Below are 23,215 nucleotides of genomic sequence, written 5' to 3' on the forward strand. Positions count from 1 at the left end.
CGTTACGTATGTACCGCCATTTGCTGGTCCATTCCTTGGTCACAGGATCGGGTTTGTGTTCATGGTAACCCGCCACGATCAGGGCACAGGCAAAGCAGAGTTTGTCATCATTCTTGATTTGTACAATGCATTGCTTCTTTTCCAGGAAGGCATTTAAGCCAACAATGTGTGTTGTCCATCCGTGTCCCTGGCCTAGGAGAGCCGGATCGTCTACGTGTAGTAAGTAAATGTCCATGGTGTCATCGATATGCAACTTTTTGACGCTGCAGCCAAGCTTGGTTGAACTTCAGCTTATAGCGATGGCTGTCGGTCCGGAACTTCTTGGTTGTTATTTGGGAGGTCAGTTCCAAAGGGTAGGGCACGGGCGCCTCTTCAAGTTCATCTTCTTCTACTTCCATTGGTGGTTACTGCATGATGAGAACTGCCAAGACCCACGCTGAGCCTGGTTTATATAGACGTCACCCTATGACGTCACCCTATTCTGTCCTAAGAGGCAATATGTACAAGGAGGTATGTCAGATCATTTGTTGGATAACACTATGGCGTCACACTAGGTTCATCATAAAGGGTGGTGTGAGGTAATTTGCGCCATGAGGCCATTTTGTTTTTTGGATTGATGGCGTCACAGGTGTTTTTCCATTAGGTTTTTACCATGGGCCTGCCAATGGGTTTTTTCCATAGGTTTTGCCCATGGGTTTTTCCCATGACGTCACACACCCTATTACGTCACGCCACACTAACCCGGCTGCCAAAAGTGACGTCATCAACCTCAGCTATAAAACTCAGGTTTTCCAGCTCTCCACATCAGTTGCTGACTGAAACTGGAAGCATACAGTCGTCTCCCGCCTCCGCCTCCGCCTCCTTCCGTTGCCGCATGTGAGAAACAGATGACCACAGTTATCTGCACTGCCCCATGGTGACCTGTACGGAGTGTGGTGTTGAAGGCCATCGTCATTACATGTGTCCAAAAAAGACCAACGACAGTAACAAGCACGATAACAACACCTGCTACAACTGTGGAATAAACGAAGGCCATCGCAGTTACGACTGCCCACACCCCTGCCGGTACTGTGGTAAAGAGGACCACAAGAGTATGAACTGCTCTAACAAGACCCAGAAACGCCCGGCTCCACACCAACCAGCCAAGTGAACCGCCAAAGGAAGTGAGTAAAGGTGAAAGCAAACATCTACTGGCTCTACTCAATGACAGGGTCCTCCTCGTTCATGATCGCATAGACACCATGCACACTCTAGGTGTCTTGGATTTTGTTGAACCCATGGACGATTCCACCAGTACCTCCTCCAGTGGCCCGCCATCACCAAAATAGATGCCATGCCTCGGTGATGTCTCACCAACTAATACCAACGGCCCTTTACAGGGCCACCCCATCCCGCTCAAAAGAAAGCTGACAAAGCTTTAACAACATGCTTTTCTAGGCCTAAATCGTCCTCACCACTCTCCCTCCAACCCTCCCTCCCTCCCCGTTCGTCGCCATCTTGAAGTCCCGTCTGCCATCTTGAGACGCGTCCGCCATCTTGAAATGCGGCCACCATCTTGAAACGCATCCGCCATCTTAAAACGCGTCCGCCATCTTGAAATGCGTCCGCCATCTTGGATCGCGCCACCGGAAGTGTCGCCATCTTGAAAAAGATCCCAGGGAGACGTTGTTGACTACTTTCGTGCCCTGACTGGATGGGACATTGTACATGGCCCAAGGGTTAGAATTGATCTTTGTCACCCATGCTTGCCGTAAAAAGCGGCTATTATTAATACTGCAAAGCGTGTCGCTAGCTAACAAATAAATATAAAGTATACATAAAGTCTTATCTCAGTATACACTTTTTTCCTACTTCGTGAAGATAACCTTTGTACTTTTACACAAGTCTTGATTTTTCCAGGGAGCATCCTATGAGCTGGCCGCTAGAAAGAACAGTATATATGCTTCAATTACTAAAGACGAGTTTGAGGAGCTGGACACGACCTTGATGGACGTGGTCAGTACGACTCACATCTTTCAAGAGGCACACAATGATACTCTGACATTCTCGGGTCGGGATGCAGCCATTAATGTGGGGAAGTCCTTCGGCTTGACGGATGAAGAAACCCTGGCAGTAATGATCTATACTACAGAGTATGTGTACGCTGAATTCAACAGAATACTGAGAGAGGGTGACATCGCCAAGTACGACAAGTCATTCCAGGTCTTTCATTACCTCCTTATTAACGCCATTGAGAAGATACGTCAGAAGCAAACTCTTCCGGAATACCTGTATAGGGGTGACGAGAAGATATATTCCATCGAATACGGAACCGATATGCGTTTCCCTGGATACACATCGACCTCATCTGATGAATTTGTAGCCGAGGAATTCCGCGGTAGCACGGGCACTCTCATTCACTTGGAGGGAGTTAAGTTCGGCGCTGATATTGCCAGCCTTTCGGTAGTTCCTTCGGAGGCAGAAGTCTTGATCCCCCCCTATGAAAGTTTCAAAGTCACCAACGTTGACAGGGACGACACAGGCCCACTCATCTACCTGCAGAGTATTGGGGAGATGTGCGGAGGTCGTCGACGACGATCCAGGAGAGGGCCGTGCCAATGCTGTAGACAGCCGTTAGACGTAATCCGTGAATCCGCGACTGAATGCATCCCGCAACAGATGAGGTGGGACGTTGTCTACGTCGGTTTAGTGGTGTTTGTCGTTGTAAGATTGATATTAGAAAATCTAACAGTTCAAGCGCAGAGCCACTTTATACACTTGTTCATTTGGCCATTTACATGGTTTCAAAAGTTGATTGACAGGTCATAGTTTTAGCCCATTTCAAGACAGTTGAACAATATGCAACTGTCAATTCAAATGTTTAATGTCAGAGTGCAAACCCTTCGATTAAAATAATCTGTATAGTTCAGTTTATATTTCACATTAGACAGTTGTAATAAAATAATCTGTACAATTCAGTTTATATTTCACACTAGTCAGTTGTAATGTAAATAATCTGTATAGTTCAGTTTATATTTCACATTAGTCAGTTGTAATAAAATAATCTGTATAGTTCAGCTTATATTTCACATTAGTCAGTTGTAATGAAATAATCTGTATAGTTCAGTTCATATTTCACATTAGTCAGTTGTAATAAAATAATCTGTATAGTTCAGTTTATATTTCACATTAATCAGTTGTAATAAAATAATCTGTATAATTCAGTTCATATTTCACATTAGTCAGTTGTAATAAAATAATCTGTATAGTTCAGTTTCTATCTCACATTAGTCAGTTGTAATAAAATAATCTGTATGGTTCAGTTTGCCTTTTACATTTGTTCAGTGCAATGCATTCGGGAATGTTGTTTTATTATTAATGTCATTGGCGGATCCAGAGGGGGAAGGGGATGGGCCGACACCCCGTCTCCCGCCCCAAAAAATACAAAATACAAAAAATTCCTGGATCCGCCCATGAATGTGAATTCAGAAAGTGCCCTGTTTCTATTAGGTACAAAGCATGTATAATTCATTGGCAATCGTCATTTGTGTGGGCGAGGATTTGTGTAGTTAGTCAAGCACTCGAAGGAGCTATAATCCGCTAGCAGATGTTCTATATTGCTTCAACCTTACCACTTACAACACTGGGGGAAAATTCTGGGTATGAATGAAAAGGTCCCCAGCAATAACTGCTTGTCGTAAGAGGCGACGTAATGGGTGTCAGACTTGGTTGAATGCAAGTGAGTGAGTATGTTTTTACGCCGCCTTAACCCATGAGAAGAATTGACGCGTGCTGGCGGGTCTGACCACCTGATCCCGTTAGTCGACAAGAATTAATTGCTGAAGACTAATGCTGGAGACGATACTGCGATCGTTATGATCGAAACGCGCACGCACACACCCACACACGTATCTTCACGATTAGAGCGTTTGCTCGGACCGGGGGATACGTTCAATCCTAAACCGAAAAACTTTATGACACGGTACTTGTCACCATGCCTGGCGTCCCCTCATTAAGTGGGAAAAACAAGTATGTCCTTAATGTGTCTGAATTACATATCCACTATAAAGCTACTCGTGACTTAATACTGCAAATATGTCATTAATCCAGACTAGTACCAACAGCCGCAGGTGCACGCACATACATGCGCATCTAACATGTCATTAATCCAGACTAGTACCAACAGCCGCAGGTGCACGGACATACATGCGCAGATGCGCATATATTGCTACCTGTATGTAAGTGCAATACACATGAATACGACGTTATACCTAACAGCCCCTCAACCATCGATGCTCATGGTGTCTGTCACTGGATTCAGAGTGGTGTGTTTCAACAATAATGAGTCCAGTGTCGTGTACGTGGTGATGAAGACGTCAGACGCCGATGAAAGAATCGTCTACGAAGATGAACATTTCTTCTAGGTAGATGAAAGTTCCATCTTCGTAGATGAACACAGTGTTGTAGCCCAGTGGTTAAAGAGTCCGCTCGTCATGTTAAAGACCCGGGTTCGATTCCCCGCATGAGTACAGTGTGTGAAATCCATTGGTGATGTTCCCCGCCGTGGAATTGCTGGAATATTGCTAAACTCACTCACTCACTGTGAGCCATTTGAATGACTTGAAGATTTTATCATTTACATTAGATTTTTTGTTGTATTTCTACTAACATCAGTTGCAGATATGGGTGTGAATATCTGCCTCTTATCGGGTTCGACCGCCTCCGTGGTGTAGTGGTTAGAACGTCCGCCCGGAGAGTGGAAGGTAGGCGGCAGTCTGTAAATCATCAAGAAGCCTGGACCAGTGATCAACAGCATGAGCATCGACCCACATGCAACTGGAAGAGATGTGTCAATGAAGTCAGTGGGTCTGACCACCCGATCTACGTTAGTCGACAAGAATTAATTGCTGAAGAACACCTTTAATGGTGGTGGCGATAATACTAAGATCGTTATGAACAGAAACGCGCGCACGGCCACACCCCCACACACGCATCTTCAATACGATTAGAGCGTTTACGCGCTCGGACCGGGGATCTGTCTAATCCCAAACCGAAAAACTTTATGATACGGTACTTGTCACTATGCCTGGTACGTCCCCTCTGTTAAGTGGGAAAAGCAAACATGTCCTTAACGTAATTGGAATTCACGCTATCCACGATAAAGCTACTTGTGAGGTGAGGTGAGGTGAAATTGGTTTAACGTCGTGCTTGAGAATATTTCGCTCATATGACGACGTGCAGCAACTCACGATGTGAACACAATAGATACAATACAGGTTTACAATGACCTCGCACTCAGAATTCGTGAAGAGACCAAACATGATTCAGTGAACGGGTTGGCTGCCAGTTGTCTGAACTTGTATATATAATTTAACCTTGCTTCCCTAAATCTGGTGACATTTGAAATGATTTCGCTGAAAAACGTGAGAAGGAAAAGTCAGAAACTTGAAGTTAAACGTAGACACAGAGTTTAAAAGTAAAGTCGATTACCATCAATATATTATTTTCTCGTAGCTATTTATTATCACATTACCTAACTAATAATTACCTGAAGATGTCGGAAAACGCACGTAAAATCTCGTCAAGATCGTCAGAGAAGAAGGCGATTATTAATAAATATTCAAGTAGCAAGAGGTATCCTTAAGATGACAACCTTTTAATAACTAGGCTACGCCACCATCCAACTTAACCCTGTAATGATCCAGGGGCGGTGGGGTAACCCAGTGGTTAAAGCGTTCGCTCGTCACGCCGAAAACCCAGGTTCGAAGCCCATTTCTGGTGTCCCCCGCCGTGATATTGCTGGAATATTGCTAAAAGCGGCGTAAAACCATACTCACTCACTCACTGTAATGATCCAACCTTTCAGTCAACATGAGCTACCAACAGTCATAGCCTCAATGTCGCTTTGTGTAAACTTTGGTTTTGGTTGAGTCCTATTTGGGATTCGAACCCACGCTCTCAGAATCAGGGAACCTAATCGCCATCGTACATAAACTGTGGCAGAGTGGGTTAGATGGCTGAGTGGGTAAGATGACTGACGTTGTGTTCTGGCGATTAGGTGCCGGACTGTGAGAGTGTCAACCAGAGATATTAGAATCGATACTTTACAGCGAAAGTGTAATCCCAAATATATATAATGTGTTGTATTTGACCACTTTTAAAATGCGTTAATGTCTGATAAAAAATGTCTGTTTTGCCTTAACATACATAACAATAACACACAAGTAGATGTAATAGCGGAAGCGTGCATGAGTATACAATACAATAATTTATTACACAGATGAGAATAACATTAGACAGGTGAAATAGAAAAAGATTAAAAACGCGTATATAGATTCGCTTCTCTATACTTAAAACCTCGTAAATCTGGAAATCTCAGCATGCGAACAATATTTACTTGAGTGTTAAGTCTGAGGCAGCATTGACTCGTTATGTTGTTAATCCAGGCAAGGTCACAGCACCTTTTGCTCAATACAATATTCACTTCACCATATTTAAACCTCGTAAATCAGGGAAACTTTAACTTGTGGGCAATATTTATATACATGAGCGTTAAACCTGGAGCAGACGGATTCGTTATGTATGAAACCAAAAGAGTTCACAGCACCTCTGTTCACAGTAAACGCACGCGACTCGGAGACAGATCCATACATGCCTCCATACACATCGTTTTTGTTACGTAGAGTTTGAGGTTTATTGCCACGTCTTGACATCCACCAATATATAATAAAACTTTCAGAAAATTGGAGATACTTTTTCTTGGAGTAAATGGCTTCTTAAACAAGTAATTATCACAATTGGCGAGTAATGATAAGTGGTATGTCTGTCCAGGTATCACTGTTGAAAAAAGATCATCTGTTGTGTAAATGGTTTATCACCAGAACCCCGATATATGAGATATATTCAAGCTAAAAATGAATTATTATTGATCGATGATTCGGTGGTTTTATATTTGCAATAGGCTGTGGGGAAAAAAAATCAAAACTATGTTGAAATTACGAGGGATTTGGGACATCGAACTTCATAATTTTAAACTAACCAGATCGGCGAAACTGGTTCTGTGATTTGCGCCGATTTCGTTTTGTGTTGAAATTCTGAAGTTGCTGATCCTGAGCAGTTACTGCAGGTAATCTGGGGTATTCTATATCACGTCGTATCACACACTGGGTTTCTCATAGCCACTGAGGATGATGCAGAGTTAATATCAGTGAAATACAACACATAATATGTATACAATATATCACATCTACGTCGTCTAATACTGACACTGAGCGGAGTTAATATGGTATAACATATCGTATGTGCACAATGTATCACACAGACAGAAGATTTAATATTGACTTTGAGTAGGGAAACATAGCAGCGAATACTACGTCAGTTAAACATACTAACTTATCATATCTTCATTTGTATCCGAAGTGACTATGTACAGAAGTTATTTGGTCCAAATGGAACTAAGTTTGTATCCTTGCCAGTAAATTTGATTAAGGAATGATTGTCTCTTAATCGACAAAACATATCACGATTCAATGGATTACAGTGTATTAAAATGTCCCAAAGTTACAAAATGAGTATATATCATACAAATTATATTCAAAATTGTTTACACAAGAGTTGTTTTTACGTAATACTCACACAACAACAAGAGGTATACAATCAACATAGCAGAAGTTAACAGATAGACCAAACTGAATCAAGATTTTCAAATTATGACTGAGTTTGCGCAGTTGTCGTTTCCGGTCTTGTCAAGCACTGTGCCCGGATGTTCGGGTGTACATAGGAGGCGCGCGTTGTCGTTTCCCAGCTTTGTTGTAGATGGCCTTGAGACTGGGCTGTCCATTCCATTCTGTTTGTCCATGAATCTTCCATTTCCATTTGTCCGTCCTGTCCCTATATTTATATCCTCCATTGCATCCTGTCCATTGTCCATTCCTTCTTCCTTCCTGTGTCCTTTCACCACCTTCTTCCATCCACTGCCTCCACTGTGTGTCCATCCACCACTGTCCACTATGTGTGTCCACATTAGTATCCATACCTTCGTGTCCATCCATATCCACTGTCATTCCTTCCTTTCCTCCATTACTGGCATTATATCCATTTGTCCATATTATTGTCCATATCCACCATTATCCATATGTCCTCCTGTCTGTGTGTCCATGTTATTCTATCCACCAGTTGTCTTTATTTAAGTTGATTCCTTCCACTGCCTTTAAGTTTCCGTTTCCATGCCACCATGTCTTTGGCTCACTACCACCCCAGTGTGTGTCCATTCGTGTCCCATAAATCCATTATCCTTATTGTCCATGTTCATTTCATGTCCTGTCGTGATATCCAGTCTCCATTATATTTCACCTTCATTCCATTCTCATTTCCATTCCATCCATTCCCTCCGTGTCCATTCTTTATTCCTTTCACTATCTTCCTTATGTGTCCGTCCATATTTTTCCAGGCTATTTATATTTCATTATCCACTATTTCCATTCCATATTTAGGCTCTTTTCTTCTACCTCCATGTCCTTTTTTCCTGTGTCCATGTATCCACTGTGCCACTGTGTGTGTCCATTCCATACTGTGTCCACTGGTGTCCCATACTGTGCTTGTCCTGGTGTCCCTGTGTCCACTACCGTTGGTCCTGTGTGTGTCCTGTGTGTGGGGTCTGTGGCCATGCATCAGTGGCTCTGTGCTCCATGTGTGCTTCCTCCTTTTCTGTGCCTGTGTTCCTGTCTGTCCACTGTGTGTGTCTGTCTCTCCACATGTGTGTACCATGTCTTTGGTCCTCTGTCCACTTGTGTGTGTGTGTCTCCTCCTTCCATTTTCGTGTGTCTGTGTGGTCCTCCATGTGTGTGTGTGTGTCTGTGTCTTCCTGTGTGTCATGGTCTCCACTGTGTGCCTGTGTGCCTGTGCTTGGTCCTTCCTTTCACCCCATTCTGTGCCTCCTTCTGTCTGGTCTGTGCCTCTGTCTGTCTGTCCACTGTGTGTGTGTCCTTTCTGTGCCTCCTGTGCCTCCTTCTGTGTGTGTGTCCTGTGTGTCTGTGTGCTTCTGTGTCTCTTCCTCCATACTGTGCTTCTGTGTGTCCATGCTGTGTGGTGTGGTTGTTCCATCAGTCTGATTGGCTCCCTCCATGCATGATTGTGCCCTGGCTTTCTGGTCTCTCCCCTCAGCCACCAGTGACTGTGCCCTGGTCTCAGTGCAGTGCCCTGTGCCTGTCACTGGTCTGTCCTCCATGCAGTGACCTGTGCCCGTCACTGGTCTCCCTCCATGCCAGTGTGTCACTGGTGCCCTGTCCCTCCATGCACCAGGTTCTGTGCCCTGTCACTCTAAGTCACTGTGTCCTCTGTCCATGCGTGGCCTGTGCCCTATCCTTCTGATTGCACTGTCCCTCTATGCACAGTGCCTGTGGTCCACTACCAGTCACTGTCCCTCCATGCCCGTAACCTGTGCCCTATCACTCTCAGTCTCCCTGTCCCTCCATGCACCACTGGCCTCTTTCCCATGCTACCAGTTGCTTCCCCGTCCATGCAGTGAGCCTGTGCCCTGTCTTTCTGGTACACTGTTCTCATACATCAGTGACCTGTGCCCTGTCCATTATGATTGCACTGTGCCCTCTATCTGTTAATCTGGCCGTCACTGTTGTGCCTCTCCATAGATCATTAACCTGTGCCCTGTCAATTATGATTGTGCCCTCCATGCACTGGTGTGGTGCCCTGTCATCAGTCACATTGCTTCCCTCCATGCATGATGACCTGTGCCCTGGCTGCGGGTGCCTCTCCTCCGGCCGCGGTGACGCGCGCCTTGTGCCCCTCCATACACCAGTAACCTGTACCCCTGTCACTACCAGTACACTGTGCCCCTCCATACACCAGTAACCTGTACCCCCTTCACTACCAGTACACTGCTTCCCTCCATACACCAGTAACCTGTAACCTGTACCCCCTCCATCACTACCTGTACACTGTCACTACCTTCCACTGTGCCCCTCCACCAGTAACCTGTACCCCTGTCACTACCAGAACACTGTTGTTCCCTCCATACACCAGTAACCTGTACCCCTTCACTACCAGTACACTGTGCCCTTCCATACACCAGTAACCTGTACCCCTGTCACTACCAGTACACTGTTGTTCCCCTCCATACACCAGTAACCTGTACCCCCTTCACTACCAGTACACTGTACACTGTGCCCTCCATACACCAGTAACCTGTACCCCAGTCACTACCAGTACACACTGTGCCCCTCCATACACCAGTAACCTGTACCCCTGTCACTACCAGTACACTGTTGCCCCTCCATACACCAGTAACCTGTACCCCTGTCACTACCAGTACACTGTGCCCCTCCATACACCAGTAACCTGTACCCCTGTCACTACCAGTACACTGTGCCCCTCCATACACCAGTAACCTGTACCCCTGTCACTACCAGTACACTGTGCCCCTACATCACCAGTAACCTGTACCCCCTCCATAGCCTGTGCCCTTCCATATAGTGCTAACCTGTACCCCCGTCACTATCAGTACATTGCTTCCCTCCATACACCAGTAACCTGTACCCCTTCACTACCAGTACACTGTTGTTCCCCTCCATACACCAGTAACCTGTACCCCCGTCACTACCAGTACACTGCTTTCCCCTCCATACACCAGTAACCTGTACCCCTGTCATTACCAGTACACTGTGCCCCTCCATACACCAGTAACCTGTACCCCTGTCACTACCAGTACACTGTTGTTCCCCTCCATACATCAGTAACCTGTACCCCTGTCACTACCAGTACACTGTGCCCCTCCATACATAAGTAACCTGTACCCCCGTCACTACCAGTACACTGTTGTTCCCCTCCATACACCAGTAACCTGTACCCCCGTCACTACCAGTACACTGTTGTTCCCCTCCATACACCAGTAACCTGTACCCCTGTCACTCCCAGTACATTGCAACCCTTCAACTACATCTAAACGAAAAGGGAGCGGACTTGATTGTACAATTTTGATTCTATTACGAAAATGTGTGTGTTTGACGTCTCACTGAGCAATATTAGAGCTCTGTAACGGCGTTCTTGAAGTATCGAGTGTGGACCATACAATGCAGTGATTGACATACTGAAATATGATGACAGAACATGTGTTTATCAGCGATTAGTGACGATATCGGGTATTTGAGACGAGTGCTAGTTGGTGCATCAGGTCAGTTGAAGTAGTTTTCCCGGGGAGAATGTGTCAGGAAGTAATGGATATCATGTGCTATCACGAATACCGGAAACAATAAGGGGGACAAAAAACAGCTTGAGTTGATTTGCAGTGACCCTTGTTAAAGGGTCAGCATTTCCTACCTTACCCTATTGAAATCACATTTCTCTGCTTCTGTTACACCATACTGTTCACACTGCCTGTATTGATAGCTGAGTTAATGAATATACGCTCCGTACTGTAAATGTAATGATTGATTGTGAAAAAAAACTATTAAAAAGCTGCTTTCCAAAAATCTTCTGTCCATCCCTCACTTTGCCCATCCATCTGTCCATCCATCCTTCCGTCCATTTAATTATACAACGGTCCTTCCATCCATCCGTACGTCCACCCATCTTCCATTCATCGCCAAATACATAATGGAGGATGACGGTTTCATATATGAACTCATGAACACAGATATATTAGTTTCAATAACCAAAGTAATTTTGACATGAACCCCTTGAAAATCTTCATCGCACTTTGTAGAACTGGGTAAATGAGCAGGATGTAGATTATATAATGATCAGGATGTAGATTACTAATGGGGTCACAGCAATGCACTGTGCTGTGATCACGGTTGTGACAATGCATACTTGGATACTATTTTTGCAAAACATGCATATGTATAATTACATCCCGCCCACTGGTTTGAATTCCTGGGAAATGAAAGGCCTTTCCTTGGGAGCCTATTTGTATAATAGCTACAGGTGTTTGTTGGTGCGGCAAACACGCTGGTAGACAAGGTGGAGGTGGTCAGGTAACTGCGCAGCCTTCCTCTACATTCATATCAAGTTCGGCTCTATCTTTCCTTGGTATGTAAAATATACATTTAAATTGCAGAACATTGCTTGTTGTCGCTTGTTGTTCGTTAAATATATGTGACAAAATGTTTACTAATTTGATAAATGAATGATGGTATCAAGGCGAATGTGATATCAATTGAAATCTGATTGTAATGTTGGAATCAGACAAGGGGAATCTGTAGCCCCAATTCACTTTTCCTTGTATTTGAATGATAAAGATTGGTATTTTACACAACATGGCTATAGAGGTTTGCTGATCGATCTACTTACACTTGATTGTTTTGTCTGTAATTATTGCTCTACTTCTATTTGTACTTCTGTATTATACTTTTTAAAGAAGGGGAACTTCATTTTTAATTAACAATTGAAAACAATTGGGAGATATATCGGAGTCAATCAATGTTGATCTGATAATAATGAATGTTTTGAGAGTGGATCACCACTTGTACTTCCTTATGACCATAGTTGTTTGTACAGTTATAGCTTTTTGAAAGATGATTGGTGTATGACGCGAAATGTGCATATGTACGATTTTCTTTTTCAAACAAACAAACAAAAAACCCAGCTAGACACAAACACTAACAACTGTGTGATGCAAGATTATTGTCAAAATTATTGTAATACAGTGATTTATCGACCTTCTCGAAAACTGTCAAAATGAAGAATGACACTCGTTGTGCACGTTGTGTAGGGGTGATGATCAAGAGAAATGATGGTGCGTTCATAAGATATATGGTTGACGTTCACGTATGCATCAGCCAAGGTCATCCCACAAATGCTCGATGGGGTTGAGGTCGGACGATTTGGAAGGCCATGGAAGCACTGTAATGTTCTCACTCTGAAGATATCGAATAGAGGCATGTGCTGTGTGAGGCCTGGCAGAATGCTGCTGGAACAACTCCCTCTGGCGGTCAATGATCGGAACCATGTGAATCCTAAGTAGTTCGTATCGAACCGAATAGCAGTTAAATTGCCCTGAAAGCGCAAACAGTTAGATTGCTGCATGTAGGATATAGCTCCCCACATCATGACACTATCACCATATCGGTAAACCTGGGCGACACAGTTGTGATTAAAACGTTGACTTTCCGTCACGGCACTGAAGCAGAAAACATGATTCGTCACGGAACCAAAGCAGCTCTGTACCTTTTTTGCATTAACTAAATAAGCCTTTGAAATCGACTTTGTGGACTTCTGGTCCATTCTCTAAATATCCAGTTAGAAATATTTAAGACATGAGTTTGATAGAGAGGACTGTTTTGGAATGTGAAGAATGATAAATAATTTTGTTTCTATTTTCAGGTACGCACATCATGGCTTCCAACGCGGTTTTTGCTATTGTGTGTTTAATTGGTGAGTATTAGTGTGTGAGTATAGTATTTTCAAGAACTCCGTGACTCGCTTTTGAAAGTAGTAATTCTAATGGGTAATCGCAGCTGTCAATTTCAGGAGTATATTGTGTTAGTGGTCAGAATGCATATGGGTATCAACAGAAATCTTCACCATACCGACATCGTTACTCAGTTATTTAAGTGTGCTTTACTTGTTATGTCCCAGAGAAGAAGGTCCAGTCATTGCTATGAAAGATATAGTAGAGCTTCAGGTTAATTTTGTTCCCCTTTTAGTTTTCACTTTCCGTATACCATTCCCAATGTTATACAAGTTCATGTTTTGGTTGGAAACAAGATGACAGCCTCCACAACATGCTTCTGCCATGTCCTCCCGACAATAAATCTTTGAAACTTTGAACATACAAGACTTGTCAGTCACCCTGCATTTATCATTGTATAGTAATATCATTTGGACTCTAGCATTTCTCTTTCATGTCACTCGCTATGCTTAGCTATACAGGAGTCAAATCTCTTTTATCCCAGTACTGAAGAGGCCATAGTCCTATAGTGCAAAGTCAGATAGAGATAATGGCATCAAATCGCAATGTTTGCAGGCGTATGTTTTCTATGTACAAAAGCATGGTGGATATACATACCAAGTTCACGAAAACTACTTGTGTTATTAGTGTTCATGAACAGCTTAAATTTACACGTATTGGGAAATGTAATACTGCGGTAGATATTTTATTTTTAAATCATTGTAGTAAGGGCATACGAGAACAAAGCACAGCTCATCTTCGATTGCATTTTATGTACCATTTACACAATCTGTTTCTCTTGGAATGTTATATCTGCCCCTCTACTCAGAATACACAGTAACATTACAACGATACAGAGACGGTAAGCTCCCCCTGGGCAATACAGTAGTCCTACACTTGTCCCCCAGGTCATCTTATTCACAGAAATAGTTTGTACAGAGTTGTGTCCCTTGAGCGTAGCAGTGACTCGTGATTCTGGGTTCGTATCTCCGACACGTCTGATTATGAATACACTGACCATGACTTGATGGACAATTCTACTTATCTGATCTATAATGAAGCTAGGATTTGCTGAGGCGTCAGTCAGTGATCCTTAATGTCAAATGGTAAATATCATCCCCAGAGAGAGCCTGGTGAAGCTGAGACCCATATTTCTATGATAATACTATTAATGTGTGACGTCACGTCACCATCTGTACTGGAAGAAAAGTACTAATTTTTATTACATCATTTTTAACCATATATGGCTTTATGCTATACGTAAATCTGTACCCACAGTTTGTAAACGTATATCGGGGCGGTGTAGTAGCCGAGTGGTTAAAGCGCTCGCCCGACACGCCGATGGCCGGAGTTCGAATCCCCAGATCGGTATAATGTGTGAGACACCATTTCTGGCGTCCCCCGCCGTGATAATGCTGGAATATTGCTTAATGAGGCGTAAAACTAACTCACTCACTGTTAACATATATCGGTACCATGACCATGTGTACGTGTTTCGCCATCGTGGTAAACCTTTATTTATAGAGAGAGATGTGTTTTTATTTATTTATTCCTGTGGGGTTGTATGTTTCTCATATCAATCTGACACCCTATGTTATAACAATAATACTGTTCATAAAAGTGTCTCCTTAAATTAACCTATGAATTGTTGTTATCACAGTGTAATAATGGCATCCAAAACTGGGTGTTCCATGTTAAAAATGTTTTATTTATATATGGTTTTGGATATGTTTGGTGTGACCCAGGATGTGTTGACGCTAGTTCGTTTTGTTGTCATTTTAAGCAACGCTTAATTGATTGTTTTTTTCAAAAATGGCATCATGACATTACTTCAAGTAGCAAATTATGGCTATACATCAATATCAAATGTGAATTTGGATATGAATATACTTAGATGCTTTACATCAAAACACTGTGAGGTACTATGTTACGAATTTCGTATCATAAATTAAAAATTGAAACTGGGCGTTATGAAAATATTGATCCCATCTAAAGATAGTATTGCAAAATTATGTAAATACATATAGTTATGCATGTAAGTACCGAACTGTTTTGTCCAGCCTCTTTTTGTTAATGTAAAAAATATGTATATTTCAATGGATTTTCTATCATGTATACAGTGTAAAATGATTACGAGGGGCATATAGCCCAAGTCTTTACTGAATATACTATCGGTTCAATCGAATCGTTCAAAGTGGCGTCCAAGACAACTCACTTCAATCCCTCTTAATCACTCACCATATCTACCTTCATTATTTCAGGTGGACAGTATCTACTCTTGACTGAGGTAAGTATCAAGGTCCCCTGTTAAAATAGATCACATGTACTTGATGACGTCACAGATAGGCTTGGCCATTTGTTGCGTGCATATCTTCGTGCCCTGACTGGATGGGACATTGTATGAAGTCAACAACGTCTCCCTGGGATCTTTTTCAAAATGGCAGCACTTCCGTTTGCGCGATCCAAGATGGCGGCATATCCGGTGGAGCGATCCAAGATGGCGGACGGATTTCAAGAGGCTGACGCGTTTAAAGATGGTGGCTGCGTTTCAAGATGGCGGCCGCATTTCAAGATGGCGGCCGCGTTTCAAGATGGCGGGCGGAACGCATTAAGATGGCGACGGACGGGGAAGAAGAGGGAGGGGAGAGAGGGAGAGAGGTGAGGACGATGTAGGCCTAGAGAAGCGTGTTGTTAAAGCTTTGTCAGCTTTCTTTTGAGCGGGATGAAAAGGGCCGTTGGTATTGGTGGGAGAGACATCACCGAGGCATGGCATCTATTTTGGTGATGGCGGGCTGCTGGAGGAGGTACTGGTGGAATCGTCCATGGGTTCAACAAAGTCAAAGACACGTTGTAGTAGAGTGTACTTGGTGTCTATGCGATCATGAACGAGGAGGACCCTGTCATTGAGTAGAGCCAGTAGATGTTTGCTTTCACGTTTACTCACTTTCTTTGGCGGTTCACTTGGCTGGTTAGTGGGAGCTGGGCGTTTCTGAGTCTTGTTAGAGCAGTTCATACTCTTATGGTCCTCTTTACCACAGTACCGGCAGGGGTGTGGGCAGTCGTAACTGCGATGGCCTTCGCTTTTTCCACAGTTGTAGCAGGTGTTGTTATCGTGCTTGTTACTGTCGTTGGTCTTCTTTGGACATATGTAATGATTATGCCCTTGAGCACCACACTCGGTACAGGTCACCATGGGGCAGTGCAGATAACTGTCGTCATCTGTTTCGAATAGGCGGCAACGGAAGGAGGCGGAGGCGGGAGACGACTGCATGCTTCCAGTTTCAGTCAGCCACTGATGCGGAGAGCTGGAAAACCTGGGCCCCGTTTCACAAAGCTCTCGTAAGCCTAAGATCTCGTTACTTTCCTCGTAGCATTCGTACCTCCTATACTGTAACATACTCAACATATAGCTGAGGTTGATGACGTCACTTTTGGCCGCCGCGTTAGTGTGGCGTGACGTAATAGGGTGTGTGACGTCATGGGCAAAACCCATGGGCAAAACCTAATGAAAGAAAACCTGTGACGCCATCAATCCAAAAAACAAAATGGCTTCATGGCGCAAATTACCTCACACCACCCTATATGATGAACCTAGTGTCACGCCATAATGTTTTCCAACAAATGATCTCACACACCTCCTTGCGCATATTGCCTCACACCACTCTTAGGACAGAATAGGGTGACGTCATAGGGTGACGTCTATATAAACCAGGTTCAGCGTGGGTCTTGGCAGTTCTCATCATGCAGTCACCACCAATTGAAGTAGAAGATGGCGTTGCTTGGGAGGGTGACCATTGCATCCACCTGGTCTGTGTCTAACAGGATGAAAAAAAAAGATGGTTCGGCTGATGACCATGGCATCCACCAGATATGACCCTGAAGAGAGACGGCTCACCACATTGAATTTGAAATAACATTTTATGGATGAACAGTGCAATCACAGGATATTGGTTAAACATCAGTAGATCATCAACAGAGCATGTCATGTGTTACAACAAAAGGTTCATGGGTATTTGTCCCTAGGTCACGTTTTGTAGCTATAGGGGAGAGTTTCTATGTTGATTCCTTGTGAGTCATACCGGACTCGACGTTTGATGTAGACCAAGCGATAGGTTTTGGTGGTGTTCTTGGACAGCAACGTGTTGCCCTGGCGAAGACCTCTGCGAATGATTTTGTGTGGGCATGGCACAGTGATGCTGGCTTGATCCCTCCGACAGACGAGGTTCTTCATGCTGTCAAAGTTGACATGTTGCCTCGCCCTGTGATTCAGAGTAAATTCTCGGACTTTGCTGAGGCCCACACTACTGTCAGATTGAGGATGACGTAGCTTGTAGCCATAGTTTTGGGGTCCTGGCGAGACAAAAGTCTGAATGCTGGCTGAGGTTCGTAAGTGACACACACAAGGTCCTCGTTAACGATGTGCACGTCCTTCACCTGACAACGTTCATCCAGGAGGAGGGCAAAGTACCTCTGAGGGGAATTGATGTATTCGGTCTTGTCAATCCGGTCTTCATCCCTGTGAGGGCAGGAAGCACCCAGCTGTTCTTCAGCACAAGTACGACACAGAGGAAATAGCAACTTGCCCTGGACACTTTAAGGAAGAACAGGATGATAGAGGTCGGTGGGTGGTAATACTCGGCACTGGATGAGCCCATGTAGCCCGAACAAGTCAGACACAGGAGGATTATCTTTGATCTCAGGATGCCCCACGGGGATAAGTGCCACATGTAAGGGTACATGTGGTGGCGTTTGTGCGTCCTCCAAAGAAGGCATCTCTGGGATCTAAAGGTTCAGGCATGTAGGCATGAGGTCCTTGCAGTGTGGTCAGGAACGCTCTCAGATCAGTGTTTTCTTTCTGTTGCTTCAAAAAATCGCATTCCCACAGGGTCACCACTTGGGCGATGTCGGGATGTTGACGTAACACAGCCAGTGCTAGGTTGCTTGGCGGAGGCCGTCAGATGCCGTTGAAAGCAGTAAGGGTTTTGGAACCACCCGCCACATTGTAGACAGGAGAGCCCTTCACTGACCACGTTGCCACAGAATCCACGACATCGACACCAGTAGCATCGAAATCCTTGGTTGCAGCGATGATTTTCAGCGTGGGCGTATCCTTGGTCACAGATTTCACATAAGAAGGGATAACCTGTAAAATCTGGCATGGATGTAAAGACATCGTAATGTTGATGGTGATGATACAAGTGAAGGATCTTGGTGGGTTGAGACACTTCACTTTTGTACAGGAGACGATTCATCACATCTTGGGAGTAGATTTGGAATTGGTGGTAGGGTGCCAAACGTTGACCGAACAGTTCCCACATTGCATGCCCTGTACAAGGGCCTTCTGGAATGTTGAGTTGACGAAATAAGCCCTTGGCGGCCTTCAACTCCGCTGGTCTCTTTTCGTTACGTATGTACCGCCATTTGCTGGTCCATTCCTTGGTCACAGGATCGGGTTTGTGTTCATGGTAACCCGCCGCGATCAGGGCACAGGCAAAGCAGAGTTGGTCATCATTCTTGATTTGTACAATGCATTGCTTCTTTTCCAGGAAGGCATTTAAGCCAACAATGTGTGTTGCCCGTCCGTGTCCCTGGCCTAGGAGAGCCGGATCGTCTACGTGTAGTAAGTAAATGGTGTCATCGATATGCAATTCGTGGTTACTTTGCTGTACTCTTTCCACTTTGGCCATAATGTGTTCCCCCTGGAGGTCCTCCATGCGCCGAAACGTGATTCGGATGGGTTGTACCGAGTGTGGTGCTCATGGCCATCGTCATTACATATGTCCAAAGAAGACCAACGACAGTAACAAGCACGATAACAACACCTGCTTCAACTGTGGAAAAAACGAAGGCCATCGCAGTTACTACTGCCCACACCCCTGCCGGTACTGTGGTAAAGAGGACCATAAGAGTATGAACTGCTCTAACAAGACTCAGAAACGCCCAGCTCCCACCAACCAGCCAAGTGAACCGCCAAAGAAAGTGAGTAAACGTGAAAGCAAACATCTACTGGCTCTACTCAATGACAGGGTCCTCCTCGTTCATGATCGCATAGACACCAAGTACACTCTACTACAACGTGTCTTTGACTTTGTTGAACCCATGGACGATTCCACCAGTACCTCCTCCAGCGGTCCGCCATCACCACAATAGATGCCATGCCTCGGTGATGTCTCACCCACCAATTCCAACGGCCTTTTTCAGGCCCTTTTCATCCCGCTCAAAAGAAAGCTGACAAAGCTTTAACAACACGCTTCTCTAGGCCTACATCGTCCTCACCACTCTCCCTCCATCCCTCCCTCCCTCTTCTTCCCCGTCCGTCGCCATCTTGAAATGCGTTCTCTCCGCCATCTTGAGACGCGTCCGCAACCTTGAAACGCGTCCGCGATCTTGAAATGCACCGGAAGTGCCGCAATCTTGGATCGCGCCACCGGAAGTGCCGCCATCTTGAAAAAGATCCCAGGGAGACGTTGTTGACTACTTTCGTGCCCTGACTGGAGGGGACATTGTACATGGCCCAAGGTTTAGAAATGATCTTCGTCAACCCATGCTTGTCGTAAAAAGCGACTATTATTAATACTGCAAAGCGCGTCGCTAACAAACAAACAAATATAAAGTATGCATAAAGTCTGATCTCAGTATACACTTTTTCCTACACCTGTACTTCGTGAAGATAACCTTTGTATTTTTACACAAGTCTTGATTTTTCCAGGGAGCATCCTCTGAGCTGGCCGCTAGAAAGAACAGTATATCTGCTTCAATTACTAAAGACGAGTTTGAGAAGCTGGACACGACCTTGATGGACGTGGTCAGTACGACTCACATCTTTCAAGAGGCACACAATTATACTCTGAAATTCCCGGGTCGGGATGCATCATTTAATGCGGGGAAGTCCTTCGGCTTGACGGATGAAGAAACCCTGGCAGTAATGATCTATACTACAAATTATGTACACACAGAATTCAAGAGAATACTGAAAGAGGGTGACATCGCCAAATACGACAAGTCATTCCAGGTCTTTCATTACCTCCTTATTAACGCAATTGAGAAGATACGTCTGAAGCAAACTCTTCCGGAATACCTGTATAGGGGTGACGAGAAGATTTATTCCATCGAATACGGAACCGATATGAGTTTCCCTGGATACACATCGACCTCATATAAAAAATCTGTAGCCGAGAATTTCCGCAACGGCACGGGCACCCTTATTCACTTGGAGGGAGTTAAGTTGGGCGCTGATATTGCCAGACTTTCGGTATATCCTCGGGAGGAAGAAGTCTTGATCCCCCCCTATGAAAGTTTCAAAGTCACCAACGTCGCCAGGGACAACAAAGGCCCACTCATCTACCTGAAGAGTATTGGGGAGGTGTGCGGAGGTCGTCGACGACGATCCACGGGAGGGCCGTGCCGATGCTGTAGACAGCCGTTAGACGTAATCCGTGAAGCCGCGAGTGGATGCGTCCCGCAACAGATGAAGTGGAACGTTGTCTACTTCTGTTTAGTGGTGTATGTCGTTGTTAGATATTGATATTAGCAAATCTAACAGTTCAAGCGCAGCACCACTTTATACACTTGTTCATTTGGTCATGTACATTTACATGGTTGCAAAAGTTGATTGACAGGTAATAGTTTTAGCCCGTTTCAAGACAGTTGAACAATATATAACTGTCAATTCAAATGTTTAATGTCAGAGTGCAAACCCTTCGATTAAAATAATCTGTATAATTCAGTTTCTATTTCACATTAGTCAGTTGTAATAAAATAATCTGTATAATTCAGTTTCTATTTCACATTAGTCAGTTGTAATAAAATAATCTGTATAATTCAGTTTCTATTTCACATTAGTCAGTTGTAATAAAATATTCTGTATAATTCAGTTTCTATTTCACATTAGTCAGTTGTAATAAAATATTCTGTATAATTCAGTTTCTATTTTACATTAGTCAGTTGTAATAAAATAATCTGTATAATTCAGTTTCTATTTCACATTAGTCAGTTGTAATAAAATAATCTGTATAATTCAGTTTCTATTTCACATTAGTCAGTTGTTTTAGTTCAGGGTTTTTTTCGACACCCTCTCCCCAAAAATAAATAAATACAAAAAATTAAAAATTCCTGGATCCGCCCATGAATGTGAGTTCAGAAAGTGCCCTGTTTCCATTAGTTACAAAGCATGTATAATTCATTGGCAATCGTCATTTGTGTGGGCAATGATTTGTGTAGTTAGTCAAGCACTCGAAGGAGCTATAATCCGCTAGCAGATGTTCTATATTGCTCCATCCTTACCACTTACAACACTGGGAGAAAATTCTGGGTATGAATGAAAAAGTCCCCAGCAATAACTGCTTGTCGTAAGAGGCGACGTAATGGGTGTCAGACTCGGTTGAATGCAAGTGAGTGAGTATGTTTTTACGCCGCCTTTACCCATGAGAAGAATTGACGCGTGCTGGTGGGTAGTTTGTTTGTTTAACGCCGCACTCAGAAATATTCCAGCTATATGGCGGCAGTCTGTAAATCATCAAGCCTGGACCAGACAATGCAGTGATCAACAGCATGAGCATCGATCTACGCAACTGGAAGACATGTGTCAGCAAAGTCAGTGGGTCTGACCACCCGATCCCGTTAGTCGACAAGAATTAATTGCTGAAGACTAATGCTGGTGGCGATACTGCGATCGTTATGAACGAAACGCGCACGCACACACCCCCACACACGTATCTTCACGATTAGAGCGTTTGCTTGGACCGGGGGATTCGTTCAATCCTAAACCGAAAAACTTTATGACACGGTACTTGTCACCATGCCTGGCGTCCCCTCATTAAGTGGGAAAAACAAGTATGTCCTTAATGTGTCTGAATTACATATCCACGATTAAGCTACTTGTGACTTAATACTGCAAACATGTCATTAATCTAGACTAGTACCAACAGCCGCAGGTGCACGCGCATACATGAGCATCTAACATGTCATTAATCCACACTAGTACCAACAGCCGCAGGTGCACGCACATACATGCGCAGATGCGCATATATTGCTACCTGTATGTAAGTGCAATACACATGAATACGACGTTAAACCTAACAGCCCCTCAACCATCGATGCTCATGATGTCTGTCACTGGATTTTCTGGTTCAGAGTGGTGTGTTTCAACAATAATGAGTCCAGTGTCGTGTACGTGGTGATGAAGACGTCAGACGCCGATGAAAGAATCGTCTACGAAAATGAACATTTCTTCTAGGTAGATGAAGGTTCCTTCTTTGTAGATGAACACGGTGTTGTAGCCCAGTGGTTAAAGCGCCCGCTCGTCATGTTAAAGACCCCGGGTTCGATTCCCCGCATGAGTACAGTGTGTGAAATCCATTGGTGATGTTCCCCGCCGTGGAATTGCTGGAATATTGCTAAACTCACTCACTCACTGTGAGCCATTTGAATGACTTGAAGATTTTATCATTTACATTAGATTTTTTTGTTGTATTTTTACTAACATCTGTTGCAGATATGGGAGTGAATATCTGCCTCTTCTCGGGTCCGACCGCCTCCGTGGTGTAGTGGTTAGAACGTCCGCCCGGAGAGCGGAAGGTTGCGGGTTCGATCCCCGACCGCGTCATACCAAAAGACGTTAAAATATGGTACTTGTTGGTACCTGCCTGGCACTCGGCATTAATTGGTACAACAAGGACTGGTCGGCTCGGAGTCAGTATAATGTGTCTAAGTGGGGTATTCATGCTTCACTGCGGCATGGCATCTCAGTGGGCTAGAACTATAAAATCAGCTTCAGTCTGGGCTAGTACAAGCAGCCGCACATACACATACACACACATGCACGTCGTCATATGA

The 23,215-nt window shown here is 44.1% G+C and overlaps 2 protein-coding genes and 1 long non-coding RNA gene across 3 annotated transcripts; all 3 read left to right on the forward strand.

Moving 5' to 3' along the window:
- The first annotated feature begins 498 nt into the window (after positions 1 to 498).
- Positions 499 to 2,957, forward strand: LOC124263603 (NAD(P)(+)--arginine ADP-ribosyltransferase 2-like). The gene is made up of 2 exons (XM_046698255.1): positions 499 to 510; positions 1,900 to 2,957. Exons 1-2 carry the CDS (start codon positions 499 to 501, stop codon positions 2,806 to 2,808), a joined length of 921 nt encoding a protein of 306 aa, XP_046554211.1. The 3' UTR covers positions 2,809 to 2,957.
- Positions 2,958 to 11,918: 8,961 nt separating this feature from the next.
- LOC124263611 lies at positions 11,919 to 20,207 on the forward strand. The gene is made up of 4 exons (XR_006894896.1): positions 11,919 to 12,021; positions 13,315 to 13,365; positions 15,643 to 15,668; positions 20,091 to 20,207. It is a non-coding gene; the product is annotated as an uncharacterized LOC124263611 (long non-coding RNA).
- Positions 20,208 to 20,306: 99 nt separating this feature from the next.
- Positions 20,307 to 20,906, forward strand: LOC124263604 (NAD(P)(+)--arginine ADP-ribosyltransferase 2-like). The gene has a single exon (XM_046698256.1). It carries the CDS (start codon positions 20,307 to 20,309, stop codon positions 20,904 to 20,906), a length of 600 nt encoding a protein of 199 aa, XP_046554212.1.
- Positions 20,907 to 23,215: the final 2,309 nt, after the last annotated feature.

Source organism: Haliotis rubra, unplaced genomic scaffold (genome assembly GCF_003918875.1).
Source record: "Haliotis rubra isolate DU_JTF1 unplaced genomic scaffold, ASM391887v1 Scf89, whole genome shotgun sequence".
In the NCBI taxonomy this organism is placed as follows: Eukaryota; Metazoa; Mollusca; class Gastropoda; order Lepetellida; family Haliotidae; genus Haliotis; species Haliotis rubra.

What these genes read in the sequence shown, in the direction of transcription:
- LOC124263604 (XM_046698256.1), top strand. Translation starts at nt 20,307, where the DNA reads ATGATCTATACTACAAATTATGTACACACAGAATTCAAGAGAATACTG.